The following is a 27,126-nucleotide window of genomic DNA, read 5'->3' on the forward strand; positions in this document are numbered from 1 at the left end:
GGACCCCCAAAATGATGTGATCTCTCCTGGCTTCCCTGGGAGATGCCACATGGCAGAATCAGACTGTACTTGGAATCAGGGCCACAAGAAGCAAACTTCTCATTCAGCCCTGGTATAAGAAAGTGCCAGTTTGGCACAGCTGGGAGCAAATCCCGAGAAATTTAAGAGTTCAGAAATGGCTCTTTGAATTGGGCCACAATAGAGTTATCTCTGTGGTCTTGTTAACTAGTGATGGCCTCACTGATGATGGAGGCTCCCACTCTACATGCTGCTAGTGAACCCTCTGGTCATGGATAGTAAAGGTCAGATGGGCATTCTGCTGCAGGCCCCGGAGTTCCTCTTTACCTCCCTTGCTCCTTTATCAGTCCTTTGACCCTTGGTGATGCTTCCTCCTTCCTCCTGTTCTTTTCCTTTAACAGTTGAGCTTCAGGGGAAGCTTCCCTTTGGGGAACTGAAGTGCAGGCTCACATAGAAGGGAGAGTACAGAGGACTAGTTCCACTATTGGAGCCAAGGCCTTAATGCAAACAAGCCAGTAGTAACCATGAGGCCGAAGTCCCTGCCACCCTTCAGTCTTAGTGGAAATGAGCCCAATTAAGGCCCCAGAGGGAGAGAACCGGGGTGGGGTCCTTGGATCCCGGCAGCCGGCTCCAACTACCTCCCTGAGGTTGAGTTCTCGTGATAATGCCTCTCCTTGAAATCATGCCTGATTTTCACACTAGCCCTCTGAAGTAGGCTCTGTTAGGGCATCACGATGAGGCCCAGGACACAGACCTAGTAAATGACAGAGGGGGATTCAATCCCAGCCCTTGACTTTAGAACCTTATACCACTATACATTAGACCATGTTTGAGCAACTCACACCAAAGGTAAGAAATCCTATAGAAGCTATTTCTGCATTGGGAGGAAGGTATCATCTCAAGGACCTCTTAGAATCATTGATCTAAAGTGACCTTGGAGACCTTCTCCAACCCATCCACTTGGTTATTTCAGTGGTGTGCCCTTGGGCACCCTAGTGTGAGATATCATAGCCTGGGCCTGAGAATGATCTGCTAAGTGGTTATTCAAGGCCAGGCCCTCCTGTCAGTCCCGTCCAGGGGCCTAGTTCGCAGACCCAGCCACCCTTGTGCCTCTGCTCAGCACATGGACAGAGGAAGGTCTCAAGGAGGAAAGTCATCCCAGTCCAAAGCCTGGCTTATCTTCCCCCCCGCCCCTTTGATGCTATGCCCCAGTAGGGGCTAAAGGAGAAGTTTGATGTTCGCTTTCTCAGTCCCCATGGCTGGCCATAAGGAGTCTTAAATCACACAGTGCCAAATGTCCTCTTTTTATCCTATAATTTCACAGGAGTGAAATGACTTGGCCAAAGTCTCCCATTTAATAAGCGGCAGAGACTTTGGGTGGTCTTAATGTAGTCACCTGATTGTAGGGACCTAACAAGAAGGTACCTTTCTTCCAAGTCTACTCATTTGACAAGCAAGGAATTAGACATTAAATGTCCTGTTTAATAAGAAATGTTAAGTAACTTAACAATATCATTTGATGTTGAGTGAGCCAGTCAGTATTGGAACTCAGGTTCTCTGACTCCAAATCCATGGCTTTTTCTACCATATTTTTCTGTTTTTGACAGATGATCTAGTAATGAAAAGATGACAAAATTCAAGTCCTCTCTCCCTGTTTCTCTCACACTCACATAGACACACTCACTCACACACTTACGTGTGCACATGTGCCTATGCACTTCAGCTTAGTCCTCATCTCTCTAGTCAAGTGTATCTTGAATGTCCTGCTTGCAGAGGAGAGTCCAGGAACAATCTGAATCTATTTAACTATATTTCCTTCATTTGCAAAGTTGAATTAGTTGGCCCTTTCTGGTCCAAACCCAAAGCTGGAAGAAAACTTAGACCTGCTCTTAGCAGGATCTTGTCTGAGCTGAGTGGGCAGGTGAGGAGCAAGAATTCCAGGAGCTTAGTTGCATGGGGGAAGTCACAGAGCAATTAATGCTAAGAAAACTGAGGCTCAGAGAGAGGAGCTTGAGGCCCAGGGGTCTCCAGCTCCTAAATGATGAGACCAGTACTCGGTTTTATATCTTCCAGCTGAATCCAGTTTGCATACCCTCACCTAGACTAGGTTCTCTCTGATTTGGGACAGAGAGAAAAGAACCTGCCCAGTGATGACTGCTGACCCTAGTGCCTTAGCCAGAACCAGAACTCCCTAGCAAAGACTAGAGAACTGTAAGGCCCCTTTGACTTGGGCCTGTAGGGGGAGGAGCAGACTCTTGGGATAATTGTTTGCAAGGCAGGATTAGCCAGTGCCTGAGAGCTATGGGCGAGACTTCTGAAGAAGCTGGCTCAGCTGCTTCTTCTGATTGTAATTTCTTAATAATTTAACTTTAGGCTGGGCAGGTGAAGAAAGATCTAAAGGTTTGGTGCGAGGGAGACAAGACTGAGGCTGGAGTGAGCTACTGTGGCAACTCCTTGCTGTCGAATTGGGATTCCATGGGAGGGTCACGTGATAGCGGGGCAGGGCTGGGGAAGACTGAGGACATCAGTTTGGAAGAGTTTGTTGGGTTCAGAGAAGAGCCAGACCTCTGATACCTCATCCAGGCAGTGGAGCACATGGAGCCAAGAGATCATCCTGGAGCTGGGAGTGGGGTGGGGGAAGGGAGGGGGAGGATGAGGCCTAGACCCTGACCCCTCACTGTGTCCACAGAGGCAAGTCACAGGTCGCCCTGAAGATCATCCGAAATGTGGGAAAGTACCGGGAGGCGGCCCGGCTGGAAATCAACGTGCTGAAGAAAATCAAGGAGAAGGATAAAGAGAACAAATTGTGAGTGTCTCTTAAAGACTGGGAAGGAGGGAGGGCCAGGGACAGGCAGCTCCTTTAATCTAATTTATCGGGCACTAACCATGAATCCTGTCCCTTTGCCAAAAGTCCTCATAGACCTGCACCAGGAATCCTTGACCCAGACAGGGGCCTCCAGAGTCTTCCTTGGTTCTGAGTGTTGCCAGCAAATTCTCTTCTTGGGCTTATGTGAGATGGGGCTGGGGGTGGTGAAAGAGAGAAACTTTTGTAGAAATAAAGGCACATACTGGCCCAAGGGATGTACCATAAGCATTGGGTAGGAGGCTGCTTAGAATGAGTTCTGTCTTGGTCAGAGCACTTGGATTCTAATCCCAACTTCATTGCCATTCTGTATTCTTGGCCAAGGCACTGAATTTTGTGGACTGGAGGAGAGACTACTCATCATCCCTCTTTTCATTGAATTATAGTGAGGATGGGAAAACATACCAAAGTGGCAACTAATTCGAAACTTTGGATTTTAGGGAAACCCCATGTGGTTAGAGCATAAACTTTGGTCAGTGAATATGGATGCTTTTGGCTCACATTGGGGGTCCTAGCTTTCTGGTCTGCTCTCCTGGCTTGGAGGGGACTTAGACCCCCAAGGGAAGGCGGGCTGGGCAGGAGTGTCCCTGATGAATGTGCTCTCCCCTCTCTCCCCAGCCTTTGTGTTCTCATGTCTGACTGGTTCAACTTCCATGGCCACATGTGCATTGCCTTTGAGCTCCTGGGCAAGAACACTTTTGAGTTCCTTAAGGAGAACAACTTCCAGCCCTACCCTCTGCCTCATGTCCGGCACATGGCGTACCAGCTCTGCCATGCCTTACGATGTAAGTGGGTTCCTGCCCCTGGGTCCAGCCTTTGGGATCCCAGTGAATGACCCAGCCTCAGAATATAGACCTGTTGGGTCAAAAGGGACTTTTTAAGCTGTTGTAGCACACCCTACAAAGAATAGTGAGAAAAATCCCATATTTACTGAGCATTGGTAACCTTACAGCAACCCAGAAAACAGAATTAGATGGTTATCAAAAGCTCTTCTTGCTATCATTGCTCCTGGCCACAATTTAAACATCACTGATATCTGAGGGTCAGAACCTTCAGGGAACAGAACCAAGCTAGACTTGGGATAACCTGGCCTTATTAGCCTGGGAAGTCTTGAAGACAGAAGCGTTGCCCAGGAGGTTGCCACCATTTCTTGTCTGTGCCCCCACCTGGCATCAGTCCGACTGTGAGCATCTCTGGGCTTTATGGTTGTTAGGTACAAGAGGGGCAGAGAGCCCCGGGGAGGTAGCTCTTGGTCACTAGGGAACTTGAGAGACAACCCCTAACATACTAGCAAGTGGGTGATCAAACATTGCTTTTGTGGTGAAGAGGTTGGAGGAGTCAGGGAAACTTCCTGGAAGAACTATAGCTTGAATGGGATCTCAGAGGAGTAGGACCGAGAAGAAAGTCAGAAGGGCTTTTCAGATGAAGGGAACAGCCCAAGCCAAGGGAGAGAGATGGGTCTGAGCACAGATGACCCTTAGGCTGGACAGAGGTCAGGTGAGGCCTGCTTACAGAGGGACTTTGAAGGCTTCTATCTGGTGTGGCAAGTGAAAGCTGGCCAAGGAAAATGAGAGTGGTCCAGGCTGCAGTGAAGTGCATTGTGAATGGTAGCCCAGTCTGAAGTGGGGAGGGCCTGGTGGTGAGGGTGATTGTTGGGATCCCCTGCCTAAGGCTGACTTCAAAGCCTTAGGAAGGAATCGGGAGGGACCAACTGCCATCTTTTTAACTCCTGTGGACTCAAATTTCTTTGACATCCTAGAAACACGGGACACGCGTGCCAAGATGGCAAGGGAGGGGGAGCAGCCCCAAAGGAAGGGAAGGGTGTGGGCTCCTTTGCCCGCTCACCCATGCCTTCCCTTTTCTCATGCTGTCTCCATTTCTTCTTCCCCTCTTCTGTGACCCCTCCTCAGTTCTGCATGAAAACCAGCTGACCCACACTGACCTCAAGCCTGAGAACATCTTGTTTGTGAATTCTGACTTTGATACCCTGTACAATGAGAACAAGGTACAGTAGGGGAACAAGACAGCCTCAGGGAGCAGGGAAGGGTGGCAGAGGACGGGCGATGTGCTCCAGGGGCTGAAGGAGGCCCCTGACGGTGGGGTCTGTGCCTCCCAGAGCTGTGAGGAGAAGTCCGTGAAGAATACCAGCATCCGCGTCGCTGACTTTGGCAGCGCCACCTTTGACCATGAACACCACACCACCATCGTGGCCACCCGCCACTATCGCCCGCCTGAGGTGATCCTGGGTGAGTGGCCCTAGGACTCCCGCTTCCCTGGCCACCCTGGCGTTGTGGGAGATGGGGTGGGTGGAGATGGCAGGAGGCGAGCGTGCGTGCATTGGTTCGGACGGGCTGCCCAGCATCAGGGTGGATGTCCCAGTAATAGTGGGAGACACCCACCCATCCATTTACGTCGTTCCAGTGGCAGCAGTTTTGTGGACTATTGGGCAAAACCCCAAACAAAGAACCCGATCAGGCTCCGTGTGGTCACCCTGCTGCCCATGAGCCAAGGCCATTTCAGAAAAGTCAGAATCTCTTTGGATGCGCTTTTTGTGAAGATGCGCAGAACAGTGGCATGGACTTGTCTCTGCCCACCTCCAAGCAAAAGCCGGACAGAAGGGAAGCAGAGGACAGGCCCTCAACTCTGAGAACAACCTGAAATGGGAGTTAGGTCTGAGGCCCCGCCGCAAAGGGGCCACCTGGACCAGGCAGGGCCCTCGGGGGGCTTTGGAGTCTGCCTGGCTCTGCTGACAGTCGTGATGGGGGAATGTTTCTTTTGTGAATTTCCTGTTCGGTTCTAGGAGATGAAAAAACTGTGGGCTTCCTGGAGGGGCCGGGAAGGAAGTGGGGGGAGCATGGGACAGGAGCATCACCAGGGGTGGTGCTGACACAGGGAGAAGCCTGATCTGGACTAGGTCTGCTCCTGGGGCTCAGGGTCTTGTAGAAGACCAGACAAACGTACAAGCACCAGATGTGGTGGGATGAGCCTGAAACTGGGGCTCCACCATGAGGCCAGGGCCGTCCGGGCCTTGCTCTATTCACCCGTCATACAGGAGGGTGTCAGTGACTCTGGGGGTACACCCACACCCCCCCAGGAAGCTCCAGGGGCTGGAGGGCCTGCGTCTCATGGTGTCTCTTCCTGTCATTTCAGAGCTGGGCTGGGCACAGCCATGTGACGTCTGGAGCATCGGCTGCATTCTCTTTGAGTACTATCGGGGCTTCACGCTCTTCCAGGTATCCTCTAGGACCTCTGCCTGTGACTTTCCCCTGCCCACTCACTGCTGGTCACAGTCTGTCAACCATCAGACATCTATTGGCATCTGGTGTGTCCAGACCTATGTCCCTCTTAAAGATACCATGTCATTCAGATGGTCAGGGGCTACAGGGAATCAGAAGAGATTTTCACAGAACAGGAAGATTAACAGAGGGACCCTGGGAAGGCTTCCTGGGGGACACTGGGCACAGGGCCTGGTACATAGCAGGGGATCAATACATGCCCACCCCCACCCCAGGAAGTAGGCTTGGAGGAGGGGAGGGTTCTGATAGGCAAGGGATTCCTAGTAGAGAAAAACCTGAGTGACCCAGGTCACCCCCCTGGGGCCTCCTGGTGTGTCCTCCCACCCAAGGGCACAAGCATCAGTGGAGACAGCAGAGTATTGGAAACCACTCGGGGCAGAGTGGATAATTCATTATTGCTTTCTGGAATAGAGAAGTAAGATGGCAACTGGCCAGGGTAGATGACCAGCAGGACCTGCTGAAGAGAGAGGCAGTCCTGACCAGGCCAGAACACCTATTGGGTTCAGACTGGGCAGGCCTGAGCTACTGTGGTGGCTGACATCAGTAGGGGTGGTCTGATGGAGGGGGTCCTTATGGAAGATTAGTCTGTGTGTAAGGAGAGCCTAGAGTTGGTAAAACAAGACTCTCTTGGACTGTTGAGCACTGGGTGCCAGGGTCTCCTCAGCAGGGTTCCAAATGGGTCAGGTTAAATGCCCCACTTCCCCTTTGCCACTTGTTCCACTGGGACAACAGATTAGGAAACTTTTCCTGATGCTGACCCAAAGTCTGTCCTTGGTTGACTTCCAGAACAGAGCACCTAGTTCACACAGAATAAATGGATTTCCCTAATGGACAGCCCTACACCTATCTGTCCCCTCCATGTTTGGTATCCTCAGTTCCTCTGCCCATTTTTCCTTGAACATAATTTGAGCCCTTGAGCTTTTGTTCATCCTCCTGAGGTCTCTTCTATAAATGTGGTCCTCTAGATGTAGCCCAAGGATGATATAATAGTCCCTCTGTTCTGGCCCTCTACTGGGGCCAGCTTGAACTGCCATTTGTTTTTCGAGGAGTTCTCATTGTTGGCTTGTTTCAAAAATTGTTTTTAATATGACTGCCTATACTTATATAACTAATTTATTTTTAATAAGTGCAGGATTTTTAAATTTAATCTTTTTTGAATTTTCTCTGGTTGGTTTTTGGCCCCCTTTTTGAATTTCTGAATTCCAATTCTGCTATTTGGGACATTATCTAGGCTTTCCTGAAGTTTGAACATGCAGGCGGGAAGAGAGCTGGGTTTGGAGACTTGGGATCTAGTTTTAGATCCTAGTTCTGCCAGTTGTGTGATCTTGGATAAGTCACCTAACTCTAGGCCTCATTATCCTTAAACATAAAGCAAGGGGCTTGGACTCAATGATCTTGAAAGGTCCTTCCATGACCTGCTTCATCCAGGTTGCTGATCAAAATGTTGCCTAGGACAGGGCTTTGAATATGCTCTTAAAATGCTTTCCCGATTGACTAATGGTCCACCACTACTCCTTGGGTCCAAGTGTTGAGTCTGGCAGGAGAATGTAGATGTTTGACTGAGATCTAGGTTGTAAGGTCTCTGGCACGTCCATGATCTTCCAGGACAGTAACCCTATTGAAAAAAGGAAATGGAGAAGGCACTAGAGGTTAGTGGAACATCTTGAAGGGTGTCAGAGTTTGGCGAACTGGGAAAGATGATGTCTGGGACAGAAACAGGGAAGTCTGGAGGAAAGATTCGACTTGGATCTGATTCCATCTCATTGGTCCTAGCAATGTTGTTTGTTGGTGGTCTTCATCAAAAGGCCTTCCTGCTCTCCTGGGTCATTCATGGATTGTCAGGAGTCTTTGAATGTCAGACTAGGTTTGGGGGTCAGAGGGATTGGGGGTTCTGTAGCACAGTAGTACAAGAAGCGTTTTCACTCCATCACTCTGGCAGATGCCCTTTCTAAAAGGGAGAGGGGCTGGCAATAAGTTCATTTCTTTCACTGCCTTTGGGGAAGGAAGAGGGAAGGAGGGAGTAAGACCTGGAACTAACCTCACACTTTTCTGCTCTGATATCCCCTCCCCCCAGACCCATGAAAACCGGGAACACCTGGTAATGATGGAGAAGATTCTGGGGCCCATCCCCTCTCACATGATCCATCGAACCAGGTAAGAATTTGCCAGGTCTCAGGAATGACAAGTAGATGTTTTAATGAGCCAAGAGACTGGGGTTTGAGTCCCAGCCCTGGCCCAGGCTGTATGACCAGGGCTCCCTCTCTGACACTCAGAACAGTCATCACACTTTCCATCTTGTATTGTAGAGTTGGTTTTGTTGTATCCACATCACTTGTTATCCCTACTGGTTTTCATCTTCTTAGTAAAACCAGGTTGTGTGAAGGCCATGGGATCCCTAGGGAACAAGGGTGATCATGTTTGGATCCTTTCAGGCTAAACCGTGCCATTTTGCAGTCTTCCTGTACTCCCCTCTCTACCGAGCAGTGGCCTTTCCTGAAGGGTTGGATGTGGGCATCCTGATCCCCTGGACCTTCCAGACTAGGGCTTTGAGTGAAAATGTTGCCACTGAGCCTCTCAATCAGTCTTCTCCTGCCCCAGCTCTCTTGAATTATATCTGTTTTGTAAGGTGTCAGAACAAACATTCTTCTTCATGTCACTAAGGAAGGGCCCTTCTGCCGACCCCCATTTCCTCTTTAATACCTTCTGGCTCCAGGCAGCAAAGGGAGCCACTCTGGCCTTGGCTCCTCTGGGGAGCCTTGTGATCCCACCCCTCTTCCTTTTTCCAGGTCACCTGAGCTAGTGGGAAGCCCTGCTGAGAGTTTGGTCAAGTGGGGCCCCACCTCCAAGCCTATGGGCATGTCACTGAGATGATGTCCATGGCCCCTCACAAGTGACAAGCTCTGCACCATCCTTAAACCTTGTCATTTGTTACATTGCAGGAAACAGAAATACTTCTATAAGGGAGGCCTGGTTTGGGATGAGAACACCTCTGACGGCAGATACGTGAAAGAGAACTGCAAACCTCTGAGGGTGAGTGGTGTGGCTGTGGGGCAGGCCCGCCCAGGAAGCTCTGGTTGCCAGCCTGGTTTTCCAGTTCCCTTACCGGGCGACTGGGGACACATCCCCACACCTCCCTCACATTAGAATGAATGGGTGGGACTTCCAAGGGTCGGCAGGGGAGGTCGGCTTGCTGCTCTGGAGGAACAAGGTGCTGATGCTAGGTCGATCCTTCTCTGCCCTACCCTCAGAGTTACATGCTCCACGACTCCCTAGAGCACGTCCAGCTATTTGACCTGATGAGGAGGATGTTAGAGTTTGATCCTGCCCAGAGGATCACACTGGCTGAAGCCCTGCTCCATCCATTCTTTGCTGGCCTGACACCTGAGGAGAGGACCTTCCGATGTAGCCGAAACCTGAGCAGATGACAGGTGTCCGGCCACTCGGCCTAGGGATGGGGGGGGCAACTAAGGGAGGGGGCCTGGGGCCCATGGGGATGTCTGTACCTCCCCTCCATCCTTTGTCATCAGGGCTTCCTCATGCTTGCCGAGCCCCAGAGGGGAGGAAGAGCAAAGCTTACCAGAAAGCACAGATTTGACCCAAGATATTTATATGTTGTAAAGTTAAATAAAGTGTTTCTTACTGTTTGATAACTTCCTTGTACATGTGTCTGTTTTGGGGGGCTCAATGTTCTATCTAGGACTTTTGAGGCTTGACTCCCCCCCCCCGCCCCTCCCATTTCCCAGAGGCCAGGGTTACACTGGCACCCTGAGGTCTCTCTGCCTCCTATCTTTTCTTCCATGTCTACAGAAGATGAAATTCTTCCAGAGCGGCCCTTGGAATCAATGTGGTTGCTCGCTGCAGTTCTCTTTCTAATCCAAAACTTGGGACAATTTATAGATCATAATAGCTTCTTAGCAAAGCGCCTAATGGAAAGAGAACTGGAGTCTCTCCTCCTAAGATCCCTTCTGGCTCAAAGGGGCCCAGTCCTGTATCACTCCTCTGGGGTGTCCCAGCTGTGCCTTGTGGACTTGCTTTGGCCCCAGGGGCAGAACTGAGAATATGGGGTGCATGCTTCAGCTTGAGATAAGGGAAAACTCCCCATAGCAGAGAGCTGCCCAGCCAGGAAGGGGCCGGCTTGGGAAGCAGTGGAATATCAAAAGAGGAAACTCTTCTCCTGGAGGACTGGAGCAGAGGGCCCAGGAGCTCTGCATGGTCTTTTGTGGCAAAGAATCCTCATGTTATGTGGTTGACTGCCTGGGAGCTCCTGAGAATGGATCAGGTCTTGAAAGAAATATACTAGATATCCTCAAAGTTTCCCTACCCACTTTTCTCAAGCCCCATTGAAATGGGCAGCAGGACTTGCTGGGTCCCACAGACCAGTTAGTTCCTGGTCATGGTCAGGTGGGGCTCTTTGCTTCACCAGAGAGGGTGGGGGGGTGGGACCCCAGCAGAGAACACCACACATACAACCAGCTCCCAGGCTCAGTCAATTCAGCTTTATTTTAGTGCTGGTTTTTTTTTTGTCATCCCCTACCCCCATCTCAACAGCTGCACTAGTGATAGTCTCAACAGTTTTGCAAGATCTCCTCGCTCTCCACCCCCCAAAAGCTCGTGGTAAGGGCCCGAGGCCAGGTGGCAGAATCCAACAGCCTTCCTTCAACTGCCCGAGGGAGAGGAAGAAAGGCCTCTGAGGGACCAGCTTTTGTTTCTAACAGGCAGATTCTCTCGGGGCAAAAGGAGAGAAAAGGGCTACTCTCCTTTTAACACAAATGATGGCAGGTGACAACCTAAGCAGGACAGAGGAGGAATAAGGAAACGAATATATTCCTCAACCTGCCTTTAAGAAAACAAGGTTGTCCCCCACTCCCTCTCCCCATCCCAGGAAGCCACCTTGGTCCTGGGAATCTCCACCTCAGCTTTCTGACTGAGCACCAATGGGGGTCAGACTCCCCACTTTTCCTTAGTAGGAAGAGTAAGCAGTCAGGAGTTGTTCCTCCTTCCTCCTCAAACCAAACCTCTTCCTTCCCAGGGTAGCTCATCTAATTGTCTATCTAGGCCCTTGCAAGGGCTACCCATCTGCAAATTTCAACATGATCCTAGAAAAACGTTCCACGTTTGTAACAGAAACCCAGACTTTCAATTCTCATGAATTCAACAGCTGAAGCATCTCCTGGGAGGGGGCTGTACCAGCCTTGAAGCTTCTGAGCAGGCACCCTTCTTCCACCTCAGACGGGGATAGGCCATGTGGAAACTGGGTTTGCCGTTCCACAATTAGGAGTTAGGGCAGGGGGAGGAACTCTGGAACCCTGAGCAGGATACCCTTACCAGGAAGGGAAGGAAGAGACCAGGCTCACAGTCCTGTCTCCATTAGTGCCATTTGCAGGGAGAGGGCCTCTCCCTGTCAGAGTATCATTACCCCTTGGGTCTTACAGGAAAGAGATAAAAACTTTTCACAATCTATACTAAGGCCCCTACTCTGCCCATAGTATAGCCTAGGGACTTAAAAAGACCAGAGGGGAACTGCCTACCCTGAATACCGAAAAGTGGAGCTTGGGCCAAAATGACAACTGCGTCTGTCTGGCTCTGTGAAATCTCCTTCCCCTCCAAAGGCACCAAATATCAAGCTCTTTGGGACTTTTCCCCCAGCTTCTGGGTCAGGATGGGAGGGGGTGGGAGAGCTCACAGGCTGGTGTCAAGATGGGCCTGGGGCCTCCCTGATCCTTAGTAAACCCTGCAAAGAAGGCAAGAGGCCATCATCCCCAGCAGAATTCTTAAGCTGAAACAATACTTCTATTTTGGCACCTCTGAGGTCTCAACAAGAGGCTGGTCTGAAATGGCCAGAGAGACTGGGCCTGGACAGCCAGGTCACACCAGGCAGGCCCTGGATACCAGGGGAAAGACCACCTGACAAAGGTAAAGTTGGAATAGCTTAAGTGGCTCCTGATCCTCCCCCTCATTGTGAGGGCTTATGTCCCTTCTCTTGGATAAAAGAGCTGCTGTATTTACCCCAAGAGAGGCCTCAGGGAGGCAGAGGCTGAAGAGCAGGCAACCTGGCAAATTTAGGAAAGAAAAGCTCAAGAATTGAGATTAGGAATGAATAGTGGTTTTCACCACCAGCCTAAACTGTCCTTGGGCCCCCTAGGAATACATCTCCCTGCAGTGGAATCAAAACAGGAACCTCAGGAGAGGCTCAGCACCAAGTTTCCCACAGGGGAACTCCCAATACTGAATAAGAACTATGCCCCTTTCTCTACATATGCATGAAGACCTGCTGGGGAAATGAGACTAGGCCTCACCCATCCACTACCCATCCAACATGGCAGGTGGGAAAAGAGCCCCAGGGAAATGGTTCCATTGGGAACAATGATGGCACAGTCTATGGAACCCATAAGCACTGGGGGGGGCAGGAGGGGTACTGCAGACAAGGTGGGTCTACCCATGATGAAAACAGGAGAGAATCAAAGGGGTCAAAGCAAACACAGGAAACATCAGCCTGATAGGACACATGACACCCCCTTCCCCAAGAGGTGGTTTGGGGAGAAAAAAGTAAAAGATGGGACCAGTCCCTTGAGGGAAAAAAATGTCTCCTGGGCACCTGGGTCAGATCAAAGGCAAAATGAAAAAATGAACTCCAAACCACCAGTAGAGCAGACAAAGACCTGGCCAGGCTCCTCCTGGACACCAGCTCGGCCCAGGCCATGGGATTCAGGCTGGAGGGTTGGCAAGAAAGAAAACTCAACTCTGGCTACCATTATAACCAGTAAAGCCAAAGGAAAATGATCCCAGCACCCCAGTATATCTGACATGATTAGAGGGAGGGGCTGCTTAGGGGGGGGGGGAGCAGAGGGAAAGCCAGAAGAGAAAAAGGAAAACAAAAAATTGCTGGGGATGCCCTGCCTGTTTCAGGTCTGGCGGCTGCAGACCTCAGACCCAGTCCAACAGCTGCCTGTGTCTGTAAACAAAAATCCTCCACTGAGAAACAGGTCACCTAGCCAGAAAAGGTGGGCCCTGGGCGGCACGTCTGGCACTCCATGCTGCCCCTGCCCCACCCTTGGCTCAAAGGGGACAGTCTTATTTAAAGATGTCTCTCCCCTTCAAAGGGCAGGTACTCTTCAGTTTCAAATATGTTGTTTCTTGCAGAAGAAACAAACTTTAAAGGAAACAAAACAAAACAAAACAACACAATACTATCCATGGAGCTTCACATCCTTAAGGCCTTCTCTTAACTGTCAGCATCTGGCTCCAGAGCCTCTGGACCGTCCAGGGACTCTCCTGCTGGCCCATGGCCTCTACGTTGAGTGCAGTGGGATGACGAATTTGCAGCCAAAGGGTGAGCGGTAGTTGATGCCCACCTCCTGGAATACCTGCTGAGGGATGCCGATATCACATAGGTAAACACGCCCTGCCCGCTCACCAAGGGGTAGGGGCAGGCCCAGGGCCAGGGACCACTTGGCATCGATGCCCAGCTCAGCCTCGCACATTGGGGGGTCTATGCTGAGGACGGGAGCCCGGTTCTGATTGGCCCAGTCCACAGCTGCTTTGTACCAGGGTTGGTCTCGAAGGAAGGCATTCTCGTGACAATCCAGGCAGTTGATCACCAGGTCCACAGGGCTGCTGGGGAGATCTGCAAGTGAAAAAAGTAGAGTCTAGCTCTAGCCATCAAACCCAGCCTGTGGGGGCACCTGCAGCATCTGTTAACACCTATCACACAATCCTAGGGCTTCTTCCCCACATTTTTATTGTGGATGGTGGCCCTTATGCCAAGAACAAGCAACCACCAAGAGCTTTGTTTCTAGACAGACTTTCTAGACTTGGGGGTACCCAGCTATCAAAGGGACCTTGGGAAGGCAGTGGGATAGAAAGAGGACGTGTATGCAGCAGCTATGGGACCTTGGGCAAGGTCTTTAATCTCTTCCTCATTTATAAAATAAAGAGGTCATAAGAGATGATCTAAATAAGATTGATATAATGGGATATGGAGAAGTATTAGGTGGAACTAAATGGTTTAGACTTCAAGTCTTACTTATAATCAAAACACACTGTTGCCTCACTGAGGCAGAATTAGAATTTCTTCTGGTGTAAAAGCTCTGCTTACAGTATTGACTTTCAGATGCTCCATAAAAGTGAGCTGACCTTCCAGGCTTTTCTCTGGAGGACAATGGCCTCCAAGTCACCATTCTGAACACATAGGGAGGCTAAAGTCTCCCCCTAGCTCTGCTGTTAAGCCTAAATCTTGCTTCCAGCTCTGACCAGTGGAATACACAATACCAAGAGAGATGGCTGGTCAAAGATGATATTGTTTCCACTACCACCACCACCGGCAGTTACAGTAATATTTTTATTGTGCTTCAAGATCGCTAAAATCCTTAAGAAAGATCACCTCCTTTTGTCAGAACAATCTTGGGAAGTGCCATTAGTCTCCCCTTTTTACAGATGAAGAAACTGAGGCAGACAACAATCACCTAGACTGTGTCTGAGGCCAGAGGTGACCCAGGGGATTCCTGGTACTGACTGCCAAGACACTGGATCCTATTAAACTCCCACTGTCTAATAGCAGCCCGACTTAGATGGATAAAGTGTTAAGAGCTTTACGAGACCTTTTCCTCATAGCAAAAGGGTTGTTACTCCCTTTCTGCAACTAAGAAAATAAGACAACAGCAGCTTCTCTAAGACCAGATTTAATAAATGCTGAGGCTGGAATTTCAACTTGGGTCTTAGGACCTAGAACTGGAAGGAAAATCAAAGAAATGAAAAAAAAACTCAAGAAATCCCCTCAGCTGGAACTTCTGAATCATTTTGTGCAGTTGGCAATGTCTGGTGAAACCTATGGACACTTTCTTAAAAAAAATTTTTTTTTTAGGTTTTTGCAAGGCAAATGGGGTTAAGTGGCTTGCCCAAGGCCACACAGCTAGGTAATTATTAAGTGTCTGAGACTGGATTTGAACCCAGGTACTCCTGACTCCAAGGCCAGTGCTTTATCCACTACGCCACCTAGCCGCCCCCAAAATAATGTTTTTAAAAGCATAAAACAAGACATATAAAATTACAAAAGAAATCAATTCTCCTGAAAAGCAGTTCTCAAAATATTTTTTAAAAGTTCATGGATATCCTTCAGCTTATAAAGAAACCGAGACTCAGATTAGCTTTTAAGCATCAAAGCAGTCATTCAAACCCAAGGGTGACTCCCAACTCACTGCCTCCTCCATTGTTCACTGCTACCTCCTGTAAAGCTCTCACATCGGCCTGGGAAGGAGGCCTTATGTTCTCACTGGAGACACAACTTCCCAGCCAGCAGTGGCTGGCCTGGGGATGAAGGCATCTTCCACCCCCACCACACTAGAAGAACTGGCTCATTTTCTAATTACCAGCATCTCTGCTTGCTGCCACCAGATGGCAGCACAAGATGGAAAAAGACAGTTGTACAAGTCGACTAATTAGCCCTGGCTTCCCTTTCCAGCAAAGGCTCTGAGATCACCTGGTGAATAAGAGGTAGAGCCAGGCCAAGGGCCCAAGGCAGGGAGGAGAATGGGAAGCTTACCAACCTCAGTGCTGCCCAGCCTGGGCTCCAATGTTCTCACTCACCTTTGAGACTGGACACCTGCTGGCCCTGTGTCTTGCAGAAGAGAGTCAGTTCATTAGTGATAGACTCTAACATCTTGACAAAATTGGGCAGGAAGAGGATGACGTGGACATCATGGTTAGCAAGATGTCTCCCACAGCTTATGCCCTGAGCCCCCTTCACATGGGGACCACAAAGGAGGGCTACTGTAGGCCTTTGATGGACATTCTTGGGATTCAGTCTGAAAAGAAAGGATGGTGGGAGGATATAAGCTAGCAGTTCGACAGACCAAGCCACCCAGTCAAGCATCCTGAAGAAGGAACAGTCTTCCACCTGCATCTCCTTAGTAGGCTGCTTCTCCACATATTTGCAGCTGGCCACATTTATGCTTGCTAAACACACCTAGACTAACAGACAGGCATTCCCGTTTACCCAGATTAGATGTTGCACCATCCAGACCAACAACTCTAACATTCTTGCCATCTCAAGAACCCTCAATGGCTCCCTAACTGCTTATGGTAGCAAGTCCAAAGCCTCTGCCTTGTTCTTCATTTCCTGGTGACCCCTTACTTCTCTAGCCTTTCCACTCCTCAGCACACAAGATGGCCCCATCTAGGTCATCTCATTGTCCTTGCTCAGGCCATATTCAATCAAAACCTTCTTGTCATGACATTTGGAATGCCCTTAACTCAACCTGCCCTTCCTACCTCCTTCAGGAAGTCTTCCATACCCAGCGTGATCGCTCTGACTCTTTATCATTTGCAGTCAACGTCACTCCATTGAGTGTTTGTCCCATGTGTATTGTCTCACCTCCACAAAAATCATCATCACCTTGACAGGAATGGGGAGGAGAAAACCCGAGCTATCCCAACTTATTTCTACAACTTATATAAAAACCGAGATGCATCTATATAAAGGTCATAGGTCAGGGATTTTCAACAAATGCCCTTTTAGGCCTTGAGATCAGAAAATGTTCATTTGGTCATGGGATCCCAGGCTAAGAGCTGAAAGGAACCTCAAGAGACCACCCAGTCCAATCCCTTCATTTAAGCAATGAAGAGAAATGATAGCCAATGAGAAGAGCCTGCCCAAGACCAGATCTTCCAGCTCCTCATCTGATGGTCCTGCTCCCCTTTTCAGGAGGTTCAGAGCAGTGACTACAGTACCTCAGGGAGGAATTACTGGGGATAGTCAAGCACCTTCTAAAAGGAGCATGTCATCAGAGAGCACTGAGAAGCTTATGTTTCTTTAGGCCTCAGATAACAGTGGAACAAGAGTAAAGATCTCACAGATCCTCAAGTAAGGATTCAAGGTCTAAATAGAGCTTAGATTCTGTTTTGCAGTGAGAGAATGTGCCTGGGTGAGGCTTAGGCTTTTGAAGTAGCTCAGCAGATACCTCTTGGACTCTCCAAAGGGAAGAGAATTGCTTTTATGTTAAGATTCTGAGCTTAGGAGCTTTCTCTGAAAAAGCTGGCATCCTCCCCCAAGGTAAGTGATTTCATTCATGAATCCTTAGGAACAGGATTGTTGCTTGTGACAGGAAGAAAAAGCAGTTTACAGCTAAACCCACCTGACTGACCTTCTGCTTAGGACAGGAAGGATAGATGTACCCAAGCCCAATGGGCATTATGTTGGGGAATCCTGGGAGATTAACTTGGGACAAGTTCACAAACAGAACTTCCAGCTATGCAAAGCAAGGCCTTGGGGCCATAGATTTACTGGGTGATGGAGAGGTAAGGTGAGAGGAGACAAGAGGAAGGGTCTTGGGAATACTGTAAAGGAAAAGCAACTCTGATCACCAGAAATATGGAGGAACCAAACTAATCTCCCAGCTGCAAAGTGGATAGCTATTTATTTTAAGCACCCAGTAGGACACTGTTAAGTATGAATATCTCTTCTGTGTAAGGCACTATATGGTGGTTAAACTTGATCTCCAAACCTCAAGCCCCATTCTTACCCTAGCCCCCTAGGTTCAAAATAAACACAGACTCACCTGTTGGGTCCTCCCAGCAGGGTCAGGGCCATTTGGCTGGCACAAACACCAGTCATCTCCAGCCTCCGTTCCAGTGTCAGACCATGTTTCTCAGCTACTGATAACAGCTTCTTGTGCAGCTCATAGGAGACACTCGGGACAACAAGCCCAGAGTCTGAATCAGAAGAGAAGTAGAGAGAAAGGAGAAAGAAATGAATTAAGGCCAAAGGGTCCAACATGGGCATTCTCATCTTCTGAGTCCTGAAAAAAATTATGTTTTGATAATGCCTGAAAGCTCGAGAAACTAAAGTAGGATTAATTGACTTTTCAGCTTTGGTTACTAAAGTAAATGTAATTGAGAATTACAACTTAGTGGTTCAAATACAGACCAGTCCCTAAATAAGATCTCTTAAAAAGCTGAGGCTTAGATATAGCTATATTTACACATACACAGGAGGTATCTTCTGAAAAATGATAACAAAGTGCAGCCATATAGATCTATACACTTAGAAGGATCTCTTTTTAACATTTATTCCAACTCATCCTGGACACTGACTTCATTTTCAACTTGTTCCCTTCTGAAGCACCTCAAAAACAAGTGTGAATACAAATGTCTTAGACAAGTCTGATTTAGAAAGAAGTTCAGCCTAGTTAGACTAAAATATGACTTGAGGTTTCCAAGGCCCTTTCCTCCCAGTGACCTGAGATACAAGTACAATCCTCCTTTTTCTCTAGAGGACCAGTAGTGATACTAGGAGATGACCAGCTTTGTTCCCTGCCATACAGTAAGTAGCAGACATAAGACTCGAGTTTTCTGATTCCAACTCTAGTACAGACCAAAGATTAATAAATATAAGGCCATGAGGAATTCAAGATCTCAATGAATCACCACTTCATACTCAAATTCACCATAGAGATGTCTATCCTAACAACTTCCATGGCAAAGCTGTTAGGACACACGTCTGACATCAAAAGTGAAGACCAACTTTTCCAATGAGAAATTAAGATAAATCCAGCTTGACAGTGTGGGACAGAAATGACAAACACAGTCGCTCCTAATTCTTTTCTGGGACTTTCTTAAACTGTCAAAAGGTCCTTAGGGATAGAAGCATTAGTAGATGCTCAAATATTTTCCCTTTGCCACTTAATGGCAATGCCAGATCTTTTGTTCCTTTCCCCCCCTCACTCTTCCATGTCTTGATTCATATAGTTTTTCTTTACCTAATTAGAAACTGAGCTGGGGTTTCAAGCAATTTTTCATCCTGATTTTCTTAGGTGAGTGCAGATTAGATTCAGAATTTAACTTAGCTATTCAAAAGGAAATACCGAATAACTTTTCTCTAGAAGAAATGGAAATAAATGTGTAGAGAACAGCAGGATGGTATTCCTGTTACTCTAACAGCAAAACATTAATTTCAACCATTTATTCCACAAACTTATGGGCCCACAGTGAGAAGTACTGTTACATTCTGGCAAGCTAAAAAGATAAATTATAAATCAATCAACCACTTTTCAGGAGAGAAGGGGGGCAGGGTGGTGTTTAGTCCATATACACAAATACATAGGTTAGAATATTATAAATCTATAAGATTATAAAATGATGAAACTGGATGAATGGGAATTAGGAAAGACTTCATGAAGGAGATGCCACTTGAAATGGTCTTTAAAAGGAGTAGTAGATGTTCTTCTAAGCATGGTCAACAGAAAAATTTGTTTTGCTTGATTATGCATATTTGTCACAAAGATTTTCTTTCAGTGAGGTAATGCAGTGAGGAAGAAAAAAGTAATATTAGAAAAAATATAATTTACAAAAATTATTGAAAAAATTATCTCTCAAATCTCACCGTCTTCCCAGTCTGTCTCCATGGCTAGTGCCTTCCATCTCAGATTACCTTTCATTTACGCTATTATCTTGTGTGGATATAATATTTGCATATTGTCTTCCTCACTGGAATAAGTTTCTTGAGGGTAAGGACCATGTCCTTGCCTTTCTTTTTATTCCCAGAATTTGACAGAGGTAAGTATTTAAATATTCTCTCATTTGTTCCTCGTAACTCTGGGAGATAGATGCTCTAACTACCTCTATTTTAAAGAGGAAGAAACCAAGGCCTAGAGAAGTTAAGGGACTTGCTCACAGTCATACGATGAGTCTAGGGCAGAATTGGATTTCAGGTGCAGAGTTGGAAGGATCAACAGGGAGCCTGGGGTTGGGAGGGTGAAAAAATCTGAAATTATGAATAGCCTGAATAATGCTTAAAGAGTGTGGGAGCACACTGAAGAGAAAGTCAATCATCACCTTCCAGGTGGCTGAAATATATAAGAGGAGGGGGAAGGGGGGAGAGAGATGACAGGAAATTGAGGATCCCCTCACCGCCTTTTTATTTTAAAACATCAGAAAACAGCCATCAAAAAACCTGACCCAGACTTTCCTAAATACCAAAGTCAAGAGTGATAACACAAAATATGTGGTCTAATTTCTAGATATTTCATACAACTGTATCCAATTTTTATTCCAGGACTTTGAGCAACCAAGAAAGGAAAGTAACTAGCAGACTTAAATCAGGTTTCATAAGTTACTTTAATTGCCTGATCATATTCCACTAGAGACCAATACAATTTTTTAAAATATCAGACCTGGCTGATGGTCAGCAGAGCAATAGTCAAAAAGCCATTACAGCATATAGATTAATGAAACAAATAGAGACTTCACTATTACTTAATGGATGTATGATCTCATCAGTGTGATATTCATTTGTAAATTAAACTATTAATACAACAAACAAGCATTAAATGGAACAGATCAACCGGCATTTCTATGGGGATCTATTTTAATCAACAGTGACAATGGAACTTCCCTATCTGAAAACTACTTATTAATTGGTGGCACTAGCACCTAGGAGGTTGGCAAAAGTAGTGGGACATTAACAGATACAAGAGAAATTCAAGCTCAAAGCAACATAATTTACAAAACTGATTCTTATTTTTATTACATAACCATTATTTTTAGAAATAGTTTAACCCCCCAACCTCCCAAGTGAACCTTCCTTCATAACAAAGGGAAAATGGTCTCTAACAACGTATGCAATATTCTCTTTTCAGTCCTTTCCTTCACTTAAAAGTGCTCTAGGACTGCTCTAGGACCTTTATTGGTTGTTAAATTATTCCAACATCCTTGTTAGGGACGTTTTTTGTTGTTTAAATTATCTTAGGTGCTTTGTATGAGTACCTATGGTTCTTCTGATTCTATTTATTTCATAGCATTGGTTCCTAGAAATCTTCCCATGCTTCTCTGAATTCCTCCTATTCTGATTCTTATAGAAAAACAATATTCCATTATATATCTATCCCACAGTGTTCAGTCATTCTCCAGACAATCAATTTTTGTTTCCATTTGTTTCCAATTCATTGCCACTATTTGCATTTAGTAGAACCTTGTTTCTGTCTTTGAACTCCTTAGAGAAGATATAAGAACTGGGTCTAAGGGCCAAATGGTTTCTTTTCTTGCACATTTCCAAACTGTTATTCAGAAAATTGGACCAACCAAAACTATATTAGCATAAGATAACCATTGTAAGACTACTTGGAGATCCATTATCAAGCTATCTTAAAGAAAACCAGATTCAGGGGCAGAGCCAAGATGGCGACAGGAGAAGATCCTCTCTTAGGTACTCTTTCTCAAAACTTATAAAATAAGGACTCTTAACTAAATTTTCAAGAGACAGAACCCACAGAGGGATCCAGTGAGGCAGGTCTCCAGACCAGGTCTCCAGACTGGAAAATAGCAGAAAGGCTCGGCTCCACAGGTTTAGAGGGGGTGGCCGCCAGAGTGAAGGAACTTCAGCCTCCCAGAGGCAGCCCCTGGGTGCTGGGAGGCATGACTCACAGCAGCGGGGGCAGTTTCCCTGACCTACACTTGGGGAGCACCAGGCACAACTTGGAAGATCAGCGGGGGTGTGCTCTGCCAGCCCTCAGGGCATTCAGCAAGCAGCATGGCCATGGCAGCCCAGATCCAGGAACAGGAAGCAGGCTGAGTCAGTAAGCAGGTGCCCCCAGGCTTGAGTGCTCAGCCTAGGTAGGTGAGTAGGCAGAGACTTCCAAGGTCTGTCCTCTGTCCCTGGAACAGGACTCTGGGGCTCTGACCACATTCAGATCCTGATCACAGTCTAGGCCCCCCAGAGAACACCAGGGCCCACCCCCACCCCCCTCAGCCCCATGGCAGAGGGGTACACTTGTGGTCATTCACAGACCAGGAGGAAAGACAGAGCTTTACACATTGAGATCCTTGTGTGTGTGTGTGTGTGTGTGTGTGTGTGTGTGTGTGTGTGTGTGTGTGTGTGTGTCCCAATAATACTCAAAAGCTCAGGAAGTACCCCAAAACTGGAGTAAACAAAGTAAACAAAGAAACAAAGTAAACAAAGAAAAAAGAGGAAGACCATTGAGAAATACTTTGCCTATTATCCCAAGAAAGATCAAAATAGTCAGAAGATGAGAAGTCCAAGTTCCTGGACTCCAAGAAAAATCGAAATTGGGCTCAGGCTATGACAGAGCGCAAAAAAGACTTTGAAAATCAAGTAAGGGAGATAGAAAAAAAATGGGAAAAGAAATGGGAGAGATGCAGGAAAAACATGAAAAAGAAGTCAGCAGTTTAGTCAAGGAAATCCAAAAAAAATACTGAAGAAAATAACATGTTAAAAACCAGCATAGGCCAAATGGATAAAACAGTTCAAAAAGTTATTGAGGAGAAGAATGCTTTAAAAAGCAGAATTGGCCAGATGGAAAAAGAGGTAAGAAAGCTCTCTGAGGAAAACAAATCCTTCAGCTAGAATGGAGATGAAGGAAGCTGCTGACTTTATGAGAAGTCAGAACACAATACTCCAAAACCAAAAGAATGAAAAATTAGAAGAAAATGTGAAACATCTCATTGAAAAACAACTGATCTGGAAAACAGATTCAGGAAATATAATTTAAAAATTATTGGGATACCTGAAAGTCATGATCAGGAAAAGAGCCTTGACATCATTTTTAAAGAATTCTTACAGGAAAATTGCCCAGATATCCTAGAAGCTGAGGGCAAAATAGAAATGGAGAGAATCCACCGATCTTCCCTGGAAAGAGATTAAAAAAAAAAAAAAACAACCCAGGAATATTATAGCCAAGTTCCAGAACTCCCAAGTCAAAGAGAAAATATTACAAGCAGCCAGAAGGACACAATTCAAATATCGTGCAGCTAAAGTCAGGATCACACAGGACTTAGCAGCAACTACATTAAAGGCTTGTAGGGCTTGAAATATAATATTCTGGAAGACTGAAGAGCTCGGAATGCAACTGAGAATCAACTACCCAGCAAAACTGAACATCCTCTTCCAGGGAAAAAGATGGACTTTCAATGTACCAGAGGAATTTCAAATGTTCCTGATGGAATGGCCAAAGCTGAAAAGAAAGTTTCATCTTCAGGTACAGGACTCAGGTGAAGCGTAGAGAGCAGAAGAGAAGGGTAAAATATGAGGCACTTATTGATGATGAGCTACATGTATTCCAGCACAGAAAAATGATACTGATAATATTCATAGGAAACTTCCTATTTACTAGAGCAGGAAGAAAGAGGAGCTTTTCTGGATGAAGCACAGGAGAGAGCTGAGTTTGAAGGTATAATATATTGAAAAATGGAGTCAATGGCTAAAAGGGAAATGTAATGGAAGTAAGAGGAAGAGATAGAATAGACTAAGATATTTCATATAATAAAGATATATTTTTTAATTACAATGAGCTATTGCAATGATATGGAAGGGGGGAAGGCGAGGGGGAATGAGGGAACCTTCGCTCTCACCAGAGGTGGCTAGGAGAGGGTATAGACATCTAGAATAAGGAGAGAAGGGGGACAGGGGGATGGGGGGAGATGTGAGTGATGGAGGAGAGGGTGGACCGCGGGGAAGAGTGGTCAGATATAACACATTTTCTTTTTTACTTCTTGCAAGGTGCTGGGATTGGATGGCCTGTCTGGTATCACAGGGCCAGGTTATGTGGGCTCGGGGTCTCTTGGCTTCAGGGCCAGTGATTAGTCTGCTGTGCCACACAGCTACCCTGCAGCACATTTTATAAGAGGGACAGAGTGAAAGGAAAGAGAAAATATAGTATATAGTAGTGGGGAAGTATGAATGGAGGGAATTGCAATCAACAATGGGCACAGTGGAAAATTATGGAAGTAGCTTTTGTGATGGACTTATCCTAAAGAATGTGATCCACCCACGACAGAGGTGGTGGTGCTGGAACACAGACTGAAGCACATTTATCATCATCATCATTATTTTTTTTGGGGGGGTTGGGGGGCGGATGGGGTTGGGTGGCTTGCCCAGGGTCACATAGCTGGGTGATTGTTGGGTGTCTGGGGCCATATTTTGGCTTGGGTGCACCTGACTACAGGGCCAGTGCTCTGTCCAATGTGCCATTTAGCTGCCCCATCATCATCATCATCATCATCATCATTTTTAATTTTAATTTTTTCCTCTTTCCTTTATTGCTCATAAGGGTCTATATTTTGGAGGAGGGGGTATTATGTTTATTCTTAAACAAGAATATTTAAATAATATATAAAAAATCATTTGCACAAAAATAAATATAAATTTAAAAAAGAAGCAGATTCAAAAAGATACTATTACTCGAAAAATTTAGACTGAGAAGACATCTGCAACAATCAGACAAGTCATTTGTCTACTCTCATCTCGATAAAATCTTCTTTTGGATAGTCTATGAATATATGGCATATTCTTGATGAAAACAAGGGAAGAAAATAAAAGCTTTCACAGACAATTTTCTACAACAATACCACATCATCAATAAAAAGTGCAAACAGGAAAATAATCCACCATTCTCTACCTCTCTTATTTGCAGATTACAAAGAAGCAGTTGAGGCTATAAAGCAAAATGCAAGACTCTGCTATAATAAGCCATCTTGTAGCATACATTATCATATACTATTCCATGACAGAAATATGGAGAAAACTTTGTTCAGTGACTTGCTTTTGACACCTAGTAATGATCACCAAAAATCTTCAACAATATAATGAAGATGACCTGCCCCAAGTTCATCAAAAGAAAGATGGTACAAATACACTTACTAGTAGCAGGCATTTTGCAGACTTTATTGGTTGTAGGAGCACTAGCACTTTCCAATGAGATCCATATTGAAACAAAAGAGATACACAACAGAAAAACCTAGTGAATGAAGAATATTGTGCAAATTATTCAAATGAGTTGAACAGACAACCCATTAGGAGTCCAATATTACATATATTTTGCTGGGTCCACAATTGAATAGGAGGTGGTAAAAGATTGTATCCAATTGGGGAAACTATAAAGAACTTTCAGCAATTGTAAGTTACTGAAAGCCACCAAAGTCTCAAATTGTTGCCAATATTTTCCTTATGATACAGTATGCCTGCAATCAAGGGGCACCATGACTGCAGAAGAGTTACAATGGAGATGATTCATAAAGCAGTGGAATAACTGACATCTTCTCTGAGGCAGCTAAAAGAACTAAGAGCATCATATCACAAGGAGTATGTGCAAAGAGCACAAAAAGACATTGCCAAGAATAACTGTGATTACACAAAGTGGAAAAGTTTTTTAACCAACAAAATTGATGTAGCTAAAATTTGAAATAAAACAATCAACTACTTCAAATCTTTGAAGCATATTTCTCTAATAAAGAGTTGATATCTTTCTATACACACACAGACTGTATAATACAGTTACAAAAATGACAGCCATTCCCTAATAAATGGTCAGAGAAAATAAACAGCTTGTTCTCAAAGGAGAAATTCAAGCAATCTATAGGCTCCAAATAATAATTAGACAAATTAAAATAATTCTAAGGTTCTACTTCTTATCTATCAAATTGGCAAAAATCACAAAAAAGAAAATGACAATTGATGGAGAAGTTGTGGGAAGACAAGCATACTGGTACACTGTTGGTAGAACTATAATTGGTACAATCATTCTGGAAAGCATCCTGAAATTATGTCCCCAAAATTACTCAACTGGATTAGAACGCTTTGACCTAGTAATATCACTTCTAGGTAATACTTCCAAAGAGATCAAAGAATGAGAACTATATGTCCTATGCAGAACAATATACACAGTCGCTCTTTTTTCTGTAGTGTTGAAGAATTGGAAACAAAGGGAAACCCATCTACTAGAGAATAACTGAATAAACAACACATAAGGTGTATATAATAATGTAATAGAGTATATGAGAGATGAAAAAGGGGATGACTTCAAAAAAGTGAGGAAGGCTTGTATTAACTCATATAGAATGAAGTGAGATTTGTTTGTACAGTAAGAACAACATTGTAGGGAAAAACAATTTTGAAATAACACTAACAAGTTTCTACAGCACTCTCAGATTAACAGAGCACTTGACGTAGTTAACTCAGACCCTCAGAACAACTCTGGGAAGCAGGTGCTATCATTAACCCCATTTTACAAATAATTAAACGAGGAAGAAAGAGATAAAGTGACTTGCCCAGGGTCATATAGCTAATAGAATCCTGTGGCAGGACTCAAACTCACGTCTTCCTCGATTCTAAGTCCAGTTCTCTCTCAACAACCTCACTGGCCTAAATCTGGAAAGACTGGTCAGGGTATCTCCTGACCCTCCAACTTTGGAGGCTGATGGCAAAGCTACCGTCCTGACAGAAAAGAAAATGGTTTGGGGCAGAATGAGACCTATATTTCTGTGCATGGAAAATGTATGGATTTGTTTTGCCCATCTGTTTATTTGTTACAATTCAGTGGGAAAGGATATTTGTGAAGAAATGAGACCTAATCATAAAGTTGCCCAGAAAAGGAAGAAAGAAAATAAATTAAAAAAAAAATAAGTCATGAAATATATTTTTTTCGGGAGGTGGAGGCAATCAGGGTTAAGTCACCTAAAATATCTTTTTAAAAAATTCATGAAGAAAAGTTCAAAAGGAATTAGATAAACAGGTCAGCTTTGGAAATAACATGCTGAATTTATCACACATTTAAAAAAAAGTAAGCCACATGCATTTGGAGATTCAGAGCTCCACATGTATCTCCTTTTCTGTTCTACTTTGTATCTAGAAATGGTCAGATTTTTAGTGTTTAGGTTCAAATTAAAAATAAAGCTAAATCTGGAAGAGCAAAAGACATATATGCCTGGATAAAGCAGTGACCTATGATGGTGCAAGTGATTGACAACACTTGAATAAACAAGCTTGAACAGATAAACCAGAGGAATGTCTTCAGCCTGCATTTTGTAGGCTTCAAGTACAGGTCTTTGTGAAGCTCCTTCACAGTAGACTTGCACAAAGATGTGTACATAAAACCCACAGGGGAAAAGGGTGGTGGAAGTCAGACCCTTCTTTCCATTGGCTTCCTACTCTTCACCTGTAATCTA

At 45.6% G+C, this 27,126-nt stretch overlaps 2 protein-coding genes across 7 annotated transcripts in view; one reads left to right on the top strand and one right to left on the bottom strand.

Moving 5' to 3' along the window:
* The window catches only part of CLK3 (CDC like kinase 3), a 24,731-nt gene extending 14,904 nt beyond the window's left edge, over window positions 1-9,827 (top strand). The window contains exons 6-13 of the mRNA XM_074232735.1: window positions 2,708-2,824; window positions 3,500-3,666; window positions 4,792-4,886; window positions 4,998-5,127; window positions 6,032-6,114; window positions 8,252-8,331; window positions 9,117-9,207; window positions 9,426-9,827. Of these exons, the coding sequence (XP_074088836.1) occupies window positions 2,708-2,824; window positions 3,500-3,666; window positions 4,792-4,886; window positions 4,998-5,127; window positions 6,032-6,114; window positions 8,252-8,331; window positions 9,117-9,207; window positions 9,426-9,602 (940 nt within the window). The 3' untranslated portion in view covers window positions 9,603-9,827. The remainder of the gene's footprint in view (window positions 1-2,707; window positions 2,825-3,499; window positions 3,667-4,791; window positions 4,887-4,997; window positions 5,128-6,031; window positions 6,115-8,251; window positions 8,332-9,116; window positions 9,208-9,425) is intronic.
* Window positions 1,645-27,126, bottom strand: part of EDC3 (enhancer of mRNA decapping 3) — a 56,976-nt gene continuing 31,494 nt past the window's right edge. For 4 of the 6 annotated variants that reach the window (XM_074232732.1, XM_074232729.1, XM_074232731.1 and 1 more), the window contains 3 exons: window positions 17,730-17,883; window positions 15,760-15,977; window positions 7,702-13,801 (listed from right to left, as the gene is read on the bottom strand). In XM_074232732.1, the coding sequence (XP_074088833.1) occupies window positions 13,467-13,801; window positions 15,760-15,977; window positions 17,730-17,883 (707 nt within the window). In that variant the 3' untranslated portion in view covers window positions 7,702-13,466. Of the gene's footprint in view, window positions 13,802-15,759; window positions 15,978-17,729; window positions 17,884-27,126 lie in introns of all 6 variants that reach the window. The other 2 variants (XM_074232733.1, XM_074232734.1) reach the window with 2 other exon arrangements.

This window comes from Macrotis lagotis, chromosome 4 (assembly GCF_037893015.1).
Source record: "Macrotis lagotis isolate mMagLag1 chromosome 4, bilby.v1.9.chrom.fasta, whole genome shotgun sequence".
NCBI lineage: Eukaryota > Metazoa > Chordata > Mammalia > Peramelemorphia > Peramelidae > Macrotis > Macrotis lagotis.